At 36.5% G+C, this 18,994-nt stretch overlaps 1 protein-coding gene across 11 annotated transcripts in view; it reads right to left on the bottom strand.

Annotated features, from left to right (window-relative positions):
* Nucleotides 1-18,994, bottom strand: part of LPP (LIM domain containing preferred translocation partner in lipoma) — a 738,130-nt gene that overhangs the window by 276,268 nt on the left and 442,868 nt on the right. For all 11 annotated transcript variants that reach the window (XM_034957879.3, XM_014344489.5, XM_063603023.1 and 8 more), the window contains one exon: nucleotides 6,376-7,059. In XM_034957879.3, coding sequence (XP_034813770.1) covers nucleotides 6,376-7,059 — 684 coding nt within the window. The remainder of the gene's footprint in view (nucleotides 1-6,375; nucleotides 7,060-18,994) is intronic.

The following is an 18,994-nucleotide window of genomic DNA, read 5'->3' as shown; positions in this document are numbered from 1 at the left end:
ATTAACTCAAGATGGATTAAATACTTAAATGTAAAACCCAAAAGCAAGCATAAAAACCCTAGGAGAAAACCTAGGCAGTACCATTCAGGACACAGGCATGGGCAACGGCTTCATGATGAAAACGCCAAAAGCAATTGCAACAAAAGCCAAAATTGACAAATGGGATCTAACTAAACTAAAGAGCTTTTGCAAAAGAAACTATCATCAGAGTGAATAGGCAACCTACAGAATGGGAGAAAATTTTTGCAATCTACCCATCTGACACAGGTCTAATATCGAGAATATACAAGGAACTTAAACAAATTTACAAGAGAAAAACAAACAACCTCATCAAAAAGTGTACAAAGGATATGGACAGACACTTCCCAAAATAAGACATTTATGCGGTCAACAAACATATGAAAAAAAGTTCAACATCACTGATCATTAGAGGAATGCAAATCAAAACAACAATGAGATACCATCTCTCACACCAGTCAGAATGGCTATTATTAAAAAGTCAAGAAACAACAGATGCTGCTCTCTTTTTCTGTGGTCTTAAAAATAAGATGACATCTAGCAGGTTAAATGCATCCTTAAAGGAAAATGCACCTGAGCTGTACAATGTCTTAAACACTAATAGGGCCCTACAGAGTGTCTACCAAAATTCTTCAAAGTGAACACAATGTTCAATAAACCTCTGCTAAATAACTAAGCATATAGTTACTACATACATATGTTTCTAGAAACATAGGCTATTCTCCTAAAACTTAGTCTAATATATGCTTGGATATAGGTTGATAGAAGACAGGAACACAAATGACTCCAGTACAGTGAAAGAGTGAAAACATCTAAAAGAGAGGGTGAAATAACACACGACTAGCTTTTAGGAAGAGGAGAAAACCTTATGGGAGAAATTAACACTGTAGCTGGATCTTAATGGGTCACTTTTAGATGTGTAGATTTTATGTGGGGAAGGACTGGGAAGAAGGAACTTGGTGAGCAAAGCCATAGAGGTGAGAATTAACTAAAATGTAACGTATCAGCCGGAATCCAGGATACTGGGGAGAGATAAAACTAGAAATCCAGTTTGGGGTTTCAATGTATTCTGCAACTGGTTGGGAACTTATTAAGGTTTTTGCAAAAGGCAATTAATGATAAGGTACCATAGAAAGATTAATCTGGTATTACATGTAGGATGTATGGGTACAGAGATGACTGCCAGAGGAAACCCTAAGTAAGAGGCCATTTCAATGGTTCAAGTGAGAAATGGGGATGACTGAACTCCATATTAAGTACTTAGTGAAGGTAGAAAGAACCTCGGGACAAATTTTATGTGACTGATGGGGATGGGGAAGTATAGCTCTAAGGCACCAAGCCTGGGTGCCAGGCAGGGATTTAATGGGTGCTTCCCCTCCAACCGCTGATTTTATCCAAAGGCCATGATGACTGCCTAAGCCCACTTTAATCTCTTCATGTAACATGGGTCACAGTGGAGCCATGTACACTGGCGCTGATGAGGAGCTCCTGCCATCCAAAGCATGCCAACATTCAGTCACTTGCCACGGTCAAAGCATGGGAACAATCTTTAGAAGACCTGACTTGGAGCTGTGGCTGTCCGATGAATTTGACATATGACGTTAAGTGAGTGGCTCTCATCACTGGGCTTTTGAACCCTCATCAGAAAAAGAAAGACAAAGACCTCTACTTGGGCTTAATGATCATGGATTTTGTGAGCTCCACAAAGTGCTTTGGAAACTAAAAAGTCTGTACAAAGAGGAATTACTAATATTACAGTCACTGGCCTCAAGCAATATCTACCATTCTTATCTTCACATGTATTCTAGTGTTAGCTACTGACTTGAGGGATCTATCTGCATTCATTCCTCTGCCCACCCTAATCATCTCTTCCATTTTGTTTCTCTGATCCTAGAATTGAGACATAATTAACACAGGGATTACCATACGGATAACTCTCTCCAAATGCCAACAATTCTTTAGAGTGCAATCAATGTATATAACTTTCTCTTTTCAAAAATTAAAACAGGCTGGGCATGGTGGGATCACACCTGTAATCCCAGCACTTTGGGAGGTCAAGATGGGTAGATCACGTGAGGTCAGGAGTTTGAGACCAGCCTGGCCAACATGGTGAAACCCTGTCTCTACTAAAAATATAAAAAGTTAGCCAGGCGTGGTGGCGGGAGCCTGTAATCCCAGCTACTTGGTAGGCTGAGGCAGGAGAATCACTTGAACCCGGGAGGTGGAGGTTGTAGTGAGCCGAGATCACGTCATTGCACCCCAGCCTGGGTGACAGAATGGGACTCCCTCTCAAAAAATAAATACATAAATAAATAAATAAAATTAATTTAAATATTCTCATACTACTGGAATGTTCAAAGTGGTAGTGTATGAACATTCTCTGTTTCCTTAATCTTAACAGAAATTACAGATCTTAAAGTCCCTTCAACACTGACCACAACAGTTCATTACCTCTACACTCTTCTCTGACCCATAAAATATGCCCCAAACTCGAAATCCAAATGAAAAGCAACAATCTGTTCTAATTCTGGAAAAGAAAAACTTTTAGATTTACTGGAAGATGGTTAGTTGACCTCCAAGGTCTCATCTTCCTGAAATATTTTCCAAGGAAATTTTAATAGTAGATGGTTTCAGAATTTAACATAACCTCTACACTAATTGGGACAAGATTCTCCAACTTCCCTGGAATGCACAGCCCCAGCACTTCTACACATTATGTAGCAAATACCTGTCCCTTTAATAGCTGAGGCTGACGGAGATGAGTTTTTATGATAATGGGAGGCTAAAGTTGCCTGGTCACTTTAGACTTGAGAGTTGTGACTAGCTTCCAGGTCCTAGCACTGGAACTTTCAAGCTGAGCCACCTTATCTAAATACTGGAGAAAACGTGGCTCCCAACTCACAGCGATATATATAGATATAGATATAGATATAGATATAGATATAGATATAGATATATAAAATGCACAGGACACGAGTTCTGTGAACTACATGGCAAGATGTAGCTGACATTAGCTTTTATAAATCAGCAAAGAGAAGAGATTCCACTGCATCTTTAAGAGGATTTCCAGTGAGAAGAGAACATTTCTACCTTATAAAGACTTATTTATAATACTATTTTTCAAGGAACTCTGCTCAGATGGTATAGGAAATACAGTATGGCCCACTGTAGCATGCAAATTCACTGCTTAGCACATTATGGGAACATAAATATAATCATGATCCCCTAAGCCTTGCAGGTTCTCATTCTGCCTCTTTCCTTTCTTCATTTTTTCCTTTTCATTTTTTCTTTCCTTTCTCCTTTTCCCCATCCTGTCTCTCCTCTTTTTTACTATATCATATTCCTCTTTTTATACTATCCTGATATAGGAAAACTAAAGCAGCTCATCTCAAATATAAGGGAGATTTATTTATTTCATCTTTTAAACTTTTTCCTTAATGGGTTAAATGCCAAACTCCCCAGAAGCACTCAATGTAATAAAGTATAATTGTTTTCAGACATGAGGGTAAGTTTTCCATCAATGACTAAAAAAAATTAAAAATAAATGAAAGCGAGTGGAAAGCTGAATAGTCTTCACTTGGCAATTCTTCAGCCTTTGGAAATTTCCAAGCCTTTTGCAATCATTAATTAATTAGTAAAGATGATGTTCTACTTTACTGAGGTTTGAAGTATGACATAAAGAGGTCTAGAGGTTTTCCTCAAACTGGAAGAGGAATGTCAAGGAAAGAACTGGGATAAGAATTCGGAGCTCATTTTTCATGCCTGTAGTCACATAATTAAGCCAAACAGTCAATATAAGGACAATAAGGTCCTCTGTGCACAGGTGCAGTAGAATACAGTAGTGTTTTGCTCAAAGGCCAACTGTGAAGGAACCCACCCTTTCATCAGCCAATGCCCTCACAACGCGCCCAGAATTTATCCATAACTTCATCAGCCTCTTCCCCCTTTCCCAAAGCACAGACAGGACAGATGGCTAAATATCAACCTCTAACCACTCTTAATAATCAGAGTGAAAAGTACATGGTTTGATTTTCATTTTTTCAATGCACAGCCGAATATGATGTGAAAACACATGAAACTGTTGGAAAACAAATATATCAAAAATTTTAAAAATAACATGAAATCTACTGATATCCAAAATCTGTAATCATCTAATAGATCATCTTGAATAACCACCTTGCTCAAATAAGAAGTAAAATAAACTTCCATGTTTTCTGATGAGTGGTTTATAAAAATTCATTCCATCTCCCTGGGTCGATTGGTGAGGACAGGCCAAATGTTAGGGATGTGGCTGGACCCAGCACTTTAGATCCAGTTCTAGCAGTGGGGGCTGATTCTTTTTCCTACACCAATGGATGGGTTCCAAATGCTGAAGAGAGGCTGGCCAGAGTGCCCAGTGACTTAGTGAGAAAACAACACCTGAAGGCTAGCTCAGTACCTCTCACCAGGTGAGTCTCATCAAGACACCTAGTTTTGCTTTCTCTCATGTCTGGTTCCTATGTGGGATAACACAATCCTCCAACAAGGCAGACACCATGTCATTCCTTCAGGAACATCACTCAGCCATCCTTTCCGTCACCCTGTTTTGGGCAGGGAGAAATTGCCTGTCTAGTTGAACTTAAACCTTGACAGCAATTGTTCTGACCTAAAATTTTATTTTACTGTAATCTTCCCTGGGTAAATCTGTTGCAATTGTTGAAAACAAAAACTGTGGTTAAGTTGAATAATCTGTTTCTCTGAACTGGTTGTTTTGAAAATAGACTCCCCTTGACTGGGCCAGGAGGAACTGGTGCAAATATACTGCGACATTAACAAAGAGCAAGGCTGTCCAGATTGGCTATTATGGACAAATTCATTTTAAAAAGAAATAAAAAACTGTAATAACATTTCTTTTCATAGAGAGACTTAAGAAACTGAGTAATGTTTAAAATCATTTAAAATTCTAATTTGGAATCTATCTATCGGAAAGGGATCATGGCTGGCCAATTTCATATAGTGGTCACACATAAGGCTATAGGATTTCTCCAGCTCTTCACAGTCCCCACTGTCAGGAAGAGCTCTATTCCCCTATAGAACGTGAAATTCACATAGGACACCATTAATATGGCAGACGCTTTCATATAAGAAAAACAGTTTAGTAAATACCCTATAAGGAAATTTTTGATACAATGTTGAATATGTGAATAGATCTGTCTTGAAATGGACAATCTTGTAAAAATGTGGAAAGAATTTTTAAAAATACAGTCCAAACTTCTACCCAATCCATCCCCCAAAACTACCATTGAACTTCTAGCTAATTGAGGGCTCTCAAATTTCTGATTTCTCACAGTTCTAACTGAAAAGAAGCAAGGGCACTCTTCCAACCCAAATGGCTGGAAACTGGCTCAGTTCCTCTATTTTCACTGATTCTAAGTTATTCTTATTGGTTCCTCTAGTCATAATGGGAGGAATCAACATCGTGTTGGTTCCAATACTAATGAATAATCCAAGTTGTGGTGAGTGGGCATGTGTAGTATTACACCTTACCTATTCAGACGAAGTAACAGAGAGTGTTAACTTAAAAGGTCCACATATGGACAATTAAATCAAATAAGAAGTAACTGTCACTCATAAGGAGTTTTTAAACATTGCTTAATAGTGCTAAAGGCTGAAGAATAAGATTCTTTCTGGAGGATTAGTAAAATGAATAAACAAGGGGTCACAAACAAGCTGCATTATACTGCAGCCCCTTCTCAAAGGAGAAACTGTCCAAGGCATTTGCATTATCTTAGACCTGCTTGGCCTCACCCATTTCCTGGGTCCCTGGCCACTTGTTCTGGCCCAGCAACCGCTGTGGTACCAACATTGCAGGAGTTATAATCGCCTTCACAGGGACACAGCCTGACAACAGTACACTCAGTTTTGCCCTCCACATGTCTCACCCATAGATCACTATCCTTGCTGAGGCTTGAGATACTACAGACCTGTTTAATGTCCAAGCAAATGCAAGGTGTAGAGGAAGTTTCTGCACAACAGAGGGAAGCTTTAACCAATATAGGGAAGGATGTGAAAAATAAATTATTTTCTCTTTCTCCATCAGAACACTTTGTCCTCAGATGCTATGGCTTCTGTGGGCTTTGGAAGATGATTCTCCGGGATTGAGCAAGCAATTCCATTTGATACTAAACAGTGGCCATATTAGTAACATACCAAGTAGTCTCTCTCTCCTCTCTGGCTTCATTCATCCTTCCCTGGGATTGTATTTGTCAGTGAAATAAAAGTAACACACACACTTTTGCCTTAGGCTTTGCTTCCTGGGGAAGGCAGACTAAGATAGGCGCCCCTGTATTCTCCTCCTTATGTTACTGAGTTTCTTACCTTTGGCTGCAATGGTGGCGCACAGGGGGCTGAAACAGGATCTGTGATATAGGTCTTCTTGGGACCAGTGACTGGATACATCCCAGGAGGGTTCTGGTTCCCTGCTCCAGGAGGAGTGTACCCTGGTTCCCGTTTCCAGGTATTTGGGTGACCTTGTTGACCATAGGTAGGATCAGAGTCATTTCTGCCCCCATAGCCTGGCCCTGCTGCATAGTAGCCTTCATAATAGCGTCCCTGGTTGGGGGCATACCCATACCCAGGCTCAGGCTGAAGTCCTGGTGGTGGAATGTAGGCATAATCCATGCCTCCCCGTGTTGAAGGAGGTGGACACTGCCCAGAGACAGGAACTGGCTGAGTGTTATAGCCCTGGGGCCCTGAGCCATAAATTTGTCCTGATGAAGGGGCAGCCATATAATGAGGGCTGGGCTGGGCTGACTTCACCTGCACATTAAAGGTAGGCCTTGAAGAAGTGGAGGCTGTGGTGTAGGAGGCTGGGACTGGCTGAGGCTGGGGTTTGAGTGTTCCGATTGGAGCCACAGGGATGGGTCCAGCCTGGGGTGCAGGCTGTGGTTTCAATGTAGACTTTTTGGTTGCTGTTAGAGGGGGTTGGTTCGGGATGACCATTCTCTTGTGTCCTGTGACTGGGGTCGAAACTGGAGGAGAGGCTGTTGAACCAGTGGAGCTCTAAAAAGAATAGGAAAAAAAAGAAAGAAAGAAAGCAAAAATTACTGCCAACGAAACTCAATAAAAATGAATAAATGAAAAATATTAATAACTGCTAATTATTATTTATTACTATGTAGAACACAAATAAGTCATAATCTTGCCTTCAAAGTGTTCACAGATGAACACAAAAATCAGTTGTATATCTGTGCACTGCCAACGAATAGCAGAAAAGGAAAGAAAGGAAAAAATTCTACTTATAGTAGCATAAAAAACTTGGAAAAAAGTTATCTAAGGAGGAGAAAGATTATATACTGAAAACTATTAAACATCAGTGAAAGAAATTATACAAGACACAAACAAATGGATAAACATCTGTGTTCATAGGTTGAAAGACTTGATATTGTTAGAATGTATATCCTACCCAAAGTTATCTATAGATGCAGTGAGATCCCTATCTAAATACCAAAATGAAGTTTTACATACATAGAAAAAACAATTCTAAAACTCACATGGAACCACAAAAGACCACAAAAAGCCTTATCAATCTTGAAGCCAAGAACAAAGCTGGAGGCATTACAATTCCTAATTTCAAAATATATTACAAAGCTACAGTAATCAAAACAGTATGGTACTGGCATGAAAAACAAGATATACAGACCAACAGAACAGAACAGAGAGCCCGGAAATATATCCACGTGTATACAGTCAATTGATTTTTGATGAGGGGGCAAAGAATAGATGATAGGTAAAGAAAATTTCTTCAATAGATGATGTTAGGGAAACTAGAAATACACATACAAAAGAATGATATTGGACCCTTATCTGACATCATTAACTAAAACTGGGTTAATGATTTAAAGATGAGAAAGGCCTGAAACTAAAACTTCTAAAAGAAGTAACATAGAGGAAAAGTTTTGTGACAATTGGTCATGAAGAATAGTGACATAAAGAATGTAACATGTTATCTGAACTTAAACAAAAGGGGAAGTGGAGGGCCTGCTCCAAGAGAGAAGGCAGACACACAGGGGTGCACCTTGTCTGTTCTTATCTCCTGGCCACAGCTAATTCTGATTGAAAATGTAGAAATCTATTTGGTCTAATCTATTGTGCACAGCTTCTCTACCAGACTGGGGGACAGGGAGAGACACACTATTCACCATCCTAGGACACCACTCTCCCCCCATTAACCTCACAGAGCTTTACATGTTGAAGAGGCTTAGAAAATGACTAATGGAAAAATACCACATAAAAAAAGGATTGCTACAGACATTCAAGTCTCAAAAAATAACATATATTTGCATATCTGTATTTATAGATGATTGTATAAATACATTTATATACACATAACAAATCATAGATAAATAAGTAATCTGTATATGTAAATTTCTATACCTGCATTTTTATTTTCAAAATAGGTGAATTTTGAAGTATCTGTTTTTGGGGGCAGACTACAGCTGCAGCAGAGCAATTTTTAAAATGTGCTCGATTTTCAAAATAAAAATGTTAAATCATAATAAAACTTCAAAAATTCCTGCAAAAACAAAAACAAAATGAAATGCCAAAAATAAATGCTTGGAAGCACCAAATAATCCAGTAAGTAGAAAAGATTCACTATGTATTTAATTGAATATGTGGGCCAGAAGAATGTTGGCATAGTTTTCTTTAACCATGAAGAACATAAATAAATATGCTTTAAAATGATTCCTATTCTCTACCCCTTCCAGCTGCCGTGATGTAAGGCACGTAAAACTGCAAAGGAAAAAAAAATTTATATATAGCTAAATATTCTATTTTCAAACCTACAGTTACAGTTATAATATGTAAAATATTCAGAAACGTGCTCACACGTACACAATGGAATTCATAATAAAGTTGAGAAAAATCTTCTCATCTCCAAAGAGAGCTCTAATAGTGAGGTATTTCCTAGAAGAAAGCAATGGCTCCTGAAATTGTGCCCTGTTGCTTTAATTCAAAGACTTCAGGATGTTTAAATAGTGTGTGTGTGTGTGTGTGTGTGTGTGTGTGTGTGTGTGTCTTCACCAAGAAAGAGACTGAAAGAAGAAACTTACGAAAAAAAAGTTACTTTTAAGGAGTTAAGTCTATATTAATTCTTTTTTGTTAATGAATGTTATTGGTTTTCAATTTCAAACTATGCGAATTTTGAACTGCTTTCTTGGGGCAGACTTTACAGCTGCAGCAGAGAGCATGCCTGTCATCAGCCCAGTTGCTCAGTCACTGTCTCCATTTATAGTTGGGTTTGTAAAGTGTTCAAAATAGGAACTCTGGGTTTCTGCTGATCTTGAGTCATCAAAGAAAAGCAAAGCTTTATTCCCTCTTTCATTCAATGCCCATCTACGCTGACTTTTTTATGACTGGCATTATTGATGAGAAAAATCTGACCTTAAATTTTTTCTAGGTTCAAAACGCCTTTTCCATGTCCTCTGTAATAGAATGTTGGAGTCTTAACTGAGTATTTTTTAGGAATGTCTTGAACATACATATTTTAATAAATTGCTTAATGAGGAAACTATGTTTCTATTTAGTACTATTGGGACCACCTTCAAGCAGAAAGGTAAAGCCCCTCCACCAACAAGACAAGAATATCCAGGCTGCTTAAATTACAAAAGTAAATGACAAGTTTACCCTTTTAAAGACTAATATCCAAAAAAACAGAACAAAACAAAACACAAAAACCAACCAAACAAAAAGATACCACTCTATCCAAGAGCTTCTTGTAACTTAACAGGAAGCTAAATCTGGAACTATAAGATCCCTAGGAAACTATATTTGAGACAAATGATATGTGGAAAAGATAGCCATAAGAGTCAGGATTCAAATAAAAATGACAGCACACACCAACTAGGTCTACTCAAGGATCTGATTTACACAGGTATTATGTACATGGCCCCATGTAATTGCAGAGGAGTCACGAAGGACAGGGAAATAATATGGAACTAGCAGAGGCAGAGCCGTCATCTCCTCTAGGTTCAGGACAAAGAGAGTACTGTGGAGGTGAAAATCTAGAGAGGGTCTGTGACCGTTCTTGACAGTCAGCTCGGAACTTCACAATCAGCAAGCCAGAGAAACATATGTGGCACAAGAGTTTATCAGTGTCTCTCAACAGAGTACTATGGTCTTCTTGAGTTTGACAGTAATGTATTTTGCTCCCTACCCGATAAATGATAACAGTGTCCTCTAGTCATTGTGACAGTTTATAAAAATGTGCCCATTCATTTCGAAACTCCCCATCAGGAGGTGGTTTCCTCTCTAGTTGAGAACCATTGGAAGTAAAATGTTAACCAAATGTCCGTGGGAATTTTTTAATCTTTATCTCTGGATCAACCTAGTTCACCAGAAAGCTATCTATCTGCATCAAATGGAATATTATCTTGCGAAAAATAAAATGCTTCTTAAATCTTTCTGTGAATATATTGCTCAGTAGCCGCTGAATAATGATTCCCTTTATTTGACACCAGATCTCTGCTTTTGTCTCTCGATTGTCTCCAGGACCATGGCCACAACTTGATATACCTTCTATGTTATGAAGTCTTTAGAATTTCTGTCTCCAGAATTCATCTGTATTCTGAATACTAAGCCCAAATCCTCAACTGTCTATTTCATGTGTCTGCTTGAATGTCTCATATGCTTTTCAGACTCAATATATTAAAAACAGATTTCATCATCCACCCTGATCTGCTTTTCATTTGGTTTTCTCATCCACCCAGTTGTTGCTCAAAGGAGAACACTGGGAATCATTTCTGAGACTGCCTACTTTCCATTCAAGAACTAAATCCTGTTGATCCTACTCTCTAAATAGGGAATTCCATAACTCACAAATATGTCCACATTTTACCATTTCCACTACTACAATCCCATGCCAAGATTCCACCATTTTTCATTATGAATTCTCTAAAAACATCCAAACTGGTCTCCCAATGTCCACGACTGTTTTTCAATGAGTCCTTCATTTGGTAGCCAGAGTGATTTATTGCAAATGCAAATCTAATCATATTGCTTTCCTGCTCAAAAATCTTCAACAGGTTAGGGGAATGATGGATGCAAATCCACCTCTTCTACCTCTCTTTGAGATACACTGACCTTCTTTCATGTCTATTGTGCCAAGCTCTCTCACATCTCAACAATGATACCTACATCAATGCACTTCTCCATTGTCTTTGAATTATCTAGCTGATTCCTAGGAATCTCTTACATCTCAAGCTGAATGTCAGGTTCCTCCGTGAAACTTTGCCTGAATCCTCCAGCACAGTGGGTGCTCTTTACTTCTCCCTCCCTGTACATATCACATGTGCATATGTCTGCTTCTATACTAGTAGAGACTGTCCTTTTTATTCCCTGCTGCTTCCTCATTATGCTTCATCATATCATAGCCCATAAGCTGGCATTTAACAAATATTTGATGAATGAATGAAGGTTAATATCCCAAGAAAAATGCATTTCTTTGGTCAGATTATAACTGACCATGCAAAAATATGAACTATCTTATTTCCCTTATTGACTTGACAATCAAGAAATTCTGTAAAATGTGTAATGTGTGCCTAATTACAGTCATCTCATTAGTGCCCCCCCACCTCTAAATAGTTTAATGATTTTAATTTGGAATGTATTGATACTATTATTTTTCCAAGAAGCCTTTGAGGTACTTGTTTTCATTTTTATGGCCATATTATATGTGTAAGTTTTACTTGATGCTGACTCAAACCCCCTCTGGAAATAAAGGGCAATTTTTAAATAAACTTACTAAGAAAGGAAAGAGACGAATGCATTTAAAAATAGTATTTAACAACATGTACTAAAACAAAGTACATTCTGAATTTACTGCCAAGTAAACACAATACCACAAATCCCAGAAATTCAATCCAAATTATTTATTCAATAGAAATTTATTGAAAGTCTACTATGTAACAGGCATTGAGCTGCTTACTAGATTCACTATGAGACAAAGTCACACTCATTGCACTCAGAAAGTTCTTAGTTACAGAATATTTGGGGCAAAATTTAGTGTGATGAGTAAAAGTGATTTCTACTTAGAAAATTTTCCAATGTAACAGAAGGAGAAAATAGACAGTAGCAAAAGGTCAACGTTTAAACAGCAGCACGAAATTCAAAATCATTTTATTACATTTTAATTTCAGCTACATGACATGGGAAACTGCTTAAGATTTAAATGTAAATTTTAAATGAAAAACACATGATGTGAATTCATTTGTACAATACAATTGAGGCCATAGAGAATGATATTTTCATATGGCCAACGAATATACAGAATATCAAAAGGGTGATGGTTGACTTGCTAGAAGATTAAGATGATGAATATTTCCATTTCAATTATATTTTCATGACAATTATTTGAGTTATTTGAAGAATACCTCAAGTGCTTTTCACTTTCAGTTATCTACTTTGTCTGGATATCCCTGTGGCAGAAAACACAAGCTAAAATACCTATTGGTAACCCCAAAAATGTGTAATAATAGCAAACATTTATATAGAAATTACCTGGTGGAAACATTTTGTGTTGAACATAATTTGTATATAATCCTCACAGTTACTCCTGAGACGGAAACCAATCCTCATTTTCCAGAGGAAGATATTGACGAGAGATTAAGTAACTGCCCAAGGACACATCACTAGTAGGTGGCAGATCGAAGGTTCAAGCCTGGGTCATCTGGCTGCATAGTTTGGGGTTTTAAAAACCATCCACCTCTCTCAGGTAATAAAACAGTGAAATATAATAGTTGACATGTTAAAAAAAAACACAAAATTCTTTATCAGTCTATCTGTAGTTTTCCTATTTTTAAGAGATAAGTGATCAAATTGTAGACACTGGAAAATCTTTCTCTCTCCTAGAAGAAAAATTGAATAAATTGGAGAATGAACAGAAAATGAGAATGCCAGTGTCTAGGAAACAACAAAGTGATGTGAACAATAAAGCTGAAGAGTTTACTCTGTTAAAATAAGGCAGCTGCTATCCCATACCAGCTCACTGGTGACATGTGGAATATAAATCCAATATTACTCTTCTGACTTTAAAGCTGTGTTTTATTATTATTATTATTATTATTATTATTTCAAACACAAGGAAGAGAAATAAAACAATTTGTGCAGGTCACCTGTAGTGCATGAGGTGCACTTTACAATTCCCAGTTTAAGTTATGGATACTGGCAAATGTAAGTATCACTAGGAAGCATGCAATTGAAGAGTTGTGCACTGGAACTCGGGAGACCGAGAAAAAAAGTGCCAGCTTTACCACTGTTTAGAATTTAGTGACATTGGGAAAGTCACGTGACTTCTCTAGACTCAATCTGAACAACAAAGGAGGGGAAATGCTAAGTTACTCTTCTCCTTTTTTTTTTTTAATAAATAATCTTTCTCTTCAAATAAAAAAAAATTTCTATATCACTCAGGAGAAAAAAAAAGAGCTTCACTGGGGTCGAGGTACCTATAAAAGAAGATACTCTTTCAAAAATCCAGTGATTCCAAGAGTAAATGTGCAATATTCAGAGTTTTATTGCCCAAGAAGAGCTTGGTCTCATTATTAGGGATTCATATCAGGTAGGCACTTAATAAATAATGGCTGGATAAATAAATATAATTGGTTTCTGAGTTTGTACCATGAGCAAAAATGGAAACACAGCTAACCTATTTCAGTTATAATGAAATCCCTAATTTGCTGCTTCTTTTGGCTCTATGCAAAAATTACGTCATCATTTTATCCTAACCATGACTAGAAGAATAACTAAATTTGCTTTCTTGAGTCATCTCACTAATTATCTTCCATAATTCAGGGTAAGTACCCATATCTCCATTCCTCATCCAACCAGGCCACTTACACTATCCACTTGATAGATGACCCCATGAGTTGGAAAACAACCTAACAGATTAAGAATGTCATATATATATATATATATATATATATATATATATATATATATTTGAGATTAAGAATGCCATATATATGTGTGTGTGTGTGTGTGTGTGTGTGTATGTATATATATATATATTTGAGATAGAGTCTTGCTCTGTCACCCAGGCTGGAGTGCAGTGGCACTATCTCAGATCACTGCAACCTCTGCCTCGCGTGTTCAAGGAATTCTTGTGTCGAAGCCTCTCAAATAGCTGGGATTATAGGCACCCACCACCACGCCAGCTCATTTTGTGTTTTTAGTAAAGATGGGGTTTTCACTGTGTTGTCCAGGCTGGTCTGGAACTCCTGACCTCAAGTGATCCATCTGCCTGGGCCTCCCAAAATGTTGGGATTACAGGCGTAAGCCACCACACCTGGCCAAGAGTGCGATATATAAACATAATACTACACATTTAGAAAAGCATTTCTTAAATCTGACTGCACAACAGAATCATTTAGGGCTTTTTAAATGCAAGTTATTGTAGATAAACCCACTCAACAGAGTGAAATCTGGAAATTCAAAAGGGAAGGGGCAGGTGATTGTCAGTTAAAACCAGAGTTCAAAACTACTTTTAGATACTGTTGCTAAAGCCGAACAGGAAATCCCATTTGGAGTTAGGGGCTATGAGTGACATAATGGTGTGACTCCACTTGTCTTAGAAGGAAAACTGATTATATAATTTAGATTTAGGGATGAAGTTAATGTTTGTTTCTATAAAATTTTTATGGGAAATCAGTGGTGTAATTTGGTGATATGTAACAAAAGCCCTAATAAAGTTTATACTTTTTAAACCCATAGTTTCATTTCTTAAAATTTAGCCTATGGAAATGACCAGAGAGCATAAATGTTTAGTTTCAAGAAGCTCCGTGTTAATAGTGTACTTTATAAAACTAAAAGATAATGGAAAATGTAAATAATCAATACATGAGGATTGTTTATATACATTACAGTATAGTCATATAATAGAATACTACACAGTCATTAAAACAATGCCATAAAAATATTTCAAAATATATCAATAATCTAGCAATTCAACTTCTGGGTAGATACCTAAAATAACTAAAAGCAGGAATGCAGCTATTTGTACAATCATGGTAATATGTTCATAGCAGTATTATTCACAATAGCCAAAGGAAGAAGCAATTCAAGTGTCCACTGATGGATGAATGGATAAATAAAATGTGATATATATATATATATATATATACACACACACATCTATATCTATCTATATATCTATACATATATATACACACACACAATGTAATAAGAAAATTCTGATACATGCTACAACATAGATGAAGCTTGAAGAGATTAAGCTTGAAGCTTGAAGAAACAAGCCAGTTACAAAAAAAAAAAAACAAAAAACAAATACCATATGGTTCTAGATATAGGAGGCCCCTAGAAGAGTCAAATTTATAAAGCTAGAAAGCAGAATGGTGATTGCCATGGGATGGGAGAAGGAAGAATGTAGCTAGCGCATTATTGTTTAATGGATATGTCATTTCAGTTTGAATAGATACAGTTCTGCTGGTGATGGTTGCACAACGATGTAAATGTACTTAGTGCCAGTGAATTATACGCTTAAAATTGGTTAGAATGTGAAATTCTATATTACGTATATTTTACCACTATATAATAAAAATAATAATATGTATCAAAATTTTTCTTTGTTTTAAAATTCAGTTAGAAAATATTGTTTTATACCTGTTGATAAGTAATGCATCTATCTATATCTCATATATACATATACATACATATATGGCTAGAAGGATCTATTCCCAACTGATAACATTGGTTATTTTAAAGGGGTTATTTTTGGCTATTCTATATACTTTTCCTATTTTGCTAAGTGTCTACCACATATTACTTTTTTACTCAAAGGAAGAAATATATATTATATAGGCATAGTATATATTATACATTTCTTATATATAAATGTATAAAAATAAATATATATTTAACATAATATATATCAGAAATATATACATGCATAGTATATATTATACATTTCTTATATATAAATGTATAAAAATAAATATATATTTAACATAATATATATCAGAAATATATACATTATTTTAAAAACCAAGCAAACACACTCTAAAATATTGTGGTATTCCAACGTCCATGTGTATGTACATACAAAAAAAGGAAGAAGCATAGCAGAAAATTAAAAATGGTTTCAATGTATTTTAAAAGGTTACAGTTTTACACTAGGTGAGGCAGTTAAGAGAAAATTTTGTTCTCCGTTTTATGTTTTTGCTTATTTTCCACATTAAAGAAAAAAAGTAACCTTATAAATGAGGATAAATAGTAGCTGAAATCTGGTGATGAGTTAAAATAATCTCAAATATTATGCACAAAATAAAAATCACACAATTTTAGTTGGTGCCACCGAGTTCAAAACATTGCTGCCAATATACTACTGATACTAATTTTTAGTCCTCAATGAACACATAAAGCACACACACCACACACACACACACACACACCCCTAACGAGTCCCCGATAGTTTTTGCCACAGAGATGCACACATAAATATCTTACTTCTTTGAAATGTATCAGCACTTATTCATTTCACAGCCTTGTGCTCTGCTAGTGACGGGTTATTCGTAATAGCTTCAGAGCCAGAAATAGTTAAAACAGTATAGTCTGGTGTGGCACTTCAGAGCAGTTTTTGTTCCAGAAGCTTTTCCATTTAATCCTCACGACACTTATGATAGGGTATATGACACTGTGAAGAAAAACATCTCCCTGGACTTCCAGAGACCCCAATGTCGGTATGTCAAGGTAGTTTTCTCAAACATAAAATCAAGTCAATTAGGAGCACCCAGATGCTACCTTGAAAATCTTCATTTTCTAGTTCCTATTAAAAAGAGAAGCAACGATCCAGGTGAGGGCCTGCACTCACATCTTCATAAAGCTAGCATATCATCAGATTAAAACTAAGAAATCCAATATTTTAAGGAGTGTCCTCTCCCACCCCAATGACTTTCAAATGAGATAGAATGCCATCGGTTTTGCACTTGAGAGGTCTCCAAGGCTCCTGTTTATGTAAATACCCAGCCATGTATAATTAGTTCCTAGAATGAATATGGGTATTATAAATACCCATACAGTACACTCAGTTCTTAGCATGCATGTGTCCAGCACTGGATAAAATGCCATTGTGATGAAGGTGAAATCAATCTGAGTGTGTTCTATCATCTAGAAATGTAGTGAGAGAAGAGCCTATTTCCATAACAAGTGACCTCGTTTGCTGAAGCATCTCCTCAAGGGACCAGACACTTTTCTCCAATCAGGCCAGGGCTTTAGTGAAAAATACTGAGAGTTCAACCAATTAGCCAAGAAATAATAAAACTCAATCCTAGTGGGAATATTACAGGTGCGTTTTTATATGACTGGTAGCACTGAAAATTGAAATGATTCTTTTGGTGGACAAACTTGCAATGAAGAGCTATTAAAACGCGCATAAGTGATTTTACTTGTTTATATTAAAGGAAAAATCAGAGGATGGTTGAGAAAATCCTAGAACATTGAGCTAATGGAATGGTATGCAGCTGGAAAGCCAGAAAACATTAATTCGAAATAACAGTTTAAAAGAAAAGTAAGATAATGGTTCATATGTATATTGACAAAAACTATATAAATCAGTTATGTTTCAAGGTTAGCAGATATTTTAAAGATTTTAGCAATGTGATTATATGTTATAAATGTGATCACAATTTTTTTTTCTCCTCTTGATGCAGTAAAGCTTGTTAATTCTCTCTACTAGTTACCGTCAATGTTTCTACTTCTATTAACTTATTGGTGCCCTAGTCCAGTCCACTATGATTAGTGACCTAGCTTACTGCAACAAATACATACACACGTATATGTGTATTTTTAAAGAAACTGACTGCTTATTGTCCTCTAGTACGTACTCTATTCTAAAATCAAATTTCAAAAACTCAAATATGATCATTGCCTTCCTGTATTAAAATATCTCAAGAGTTCTCATTGTTCTTACCATGAAGTCCAAATTCTTTCCTGATAGAACTACTGTTTATCTTCTCAGCCTCCTCTCTTACTTTCCTCTACACAGGAGTCAACACTCCAGCTATCCTGTGGTTGCCCTGATTTGAACACTTTCCAACCTGCTTCCATCTCGCAACTTCTAGCTGGTTATTCATCCTTCAGATTTCAAACGACATGATGCCTCCTTTAGGAAGCCAATCTGGAACCTCCAAAATTAGACAAGGTGCCCACCATTAATGTCTCTTTAATAGTTTGCATTATCCTTATGATAACCCTTACGTCTTGTTTTGCAATTACTTATTTAGTGTTCCTTTCCTCTCTAAACTCCATGTGGGTAGAAATTTGGGCTTTCCATCCTTAGGGTCTAGCAAAGAGATTTTTCCGTACGTTTTTATTCAATAAAGTAGTTTTTTCAATAACATATTATTGAAATCAGTTTTTTTAATAATGTATTATTGGCAAATTCCATACAAGAGAGAAGTGTTTAATCAAATAAAACAATAAGGGAAATAGTTCGGTAACAGAATTGCCCACACTTCCCATCACCCATCAGTTTTGTGCACCATTCATCTAAGAAGATTTAAGTATGATAGAGGGTTCTGTAGTTCAATCTAATTTTAAAAGTTCTGAGTTAGTTTGTAAACATTGGGTTTCTTAGCTGTAGGTAGCAGGACATTTGGAGAGTGTGGTTCACTAGTTTTTGTTTATAATCAACTACTGTAATAGAACCAACCATTCCTATCTTTTACTGCTACTCAGAAGCCATAAAAAGACAAAAGATAATAACATAGGTGGGATCCCATCTCTCAGGAAACTCTCAAGTCGTTCAGGGGTTTCTTATCACTGAAATTTGTGTATCAGTGGTAGAAATTAAAATGTGACCACCTTGAGACAAGGGTCCAAAAAGAGCTATTTGGGGAATAATTTTTAACAGAGGATTCTTTGAGAAGAAATAACTAATTTATTTGTGCATAACTGAAACATACAATATTCTTCACATAATTGTAGG

The sequence above is a fragment of the Pan paniscus genome, chromosome 2 (assembly GCF_029289425.2).
Source record: "Pan paniscus chromosome 2, NHGRI_mPanPan1-v2.0_pri, whole genome shotgun sequence".
Lineage (NCBI taxonomy): Eukaryota > Metazoa > Chordata > Mammalia > Primates > Hominidae > Pan > Pan paniscus.
The sequence above is the reverse complement of the archived record's forward strand: the minus strand, read 5'-3'. Positions and strand labels throughout refer to the sequence as shown.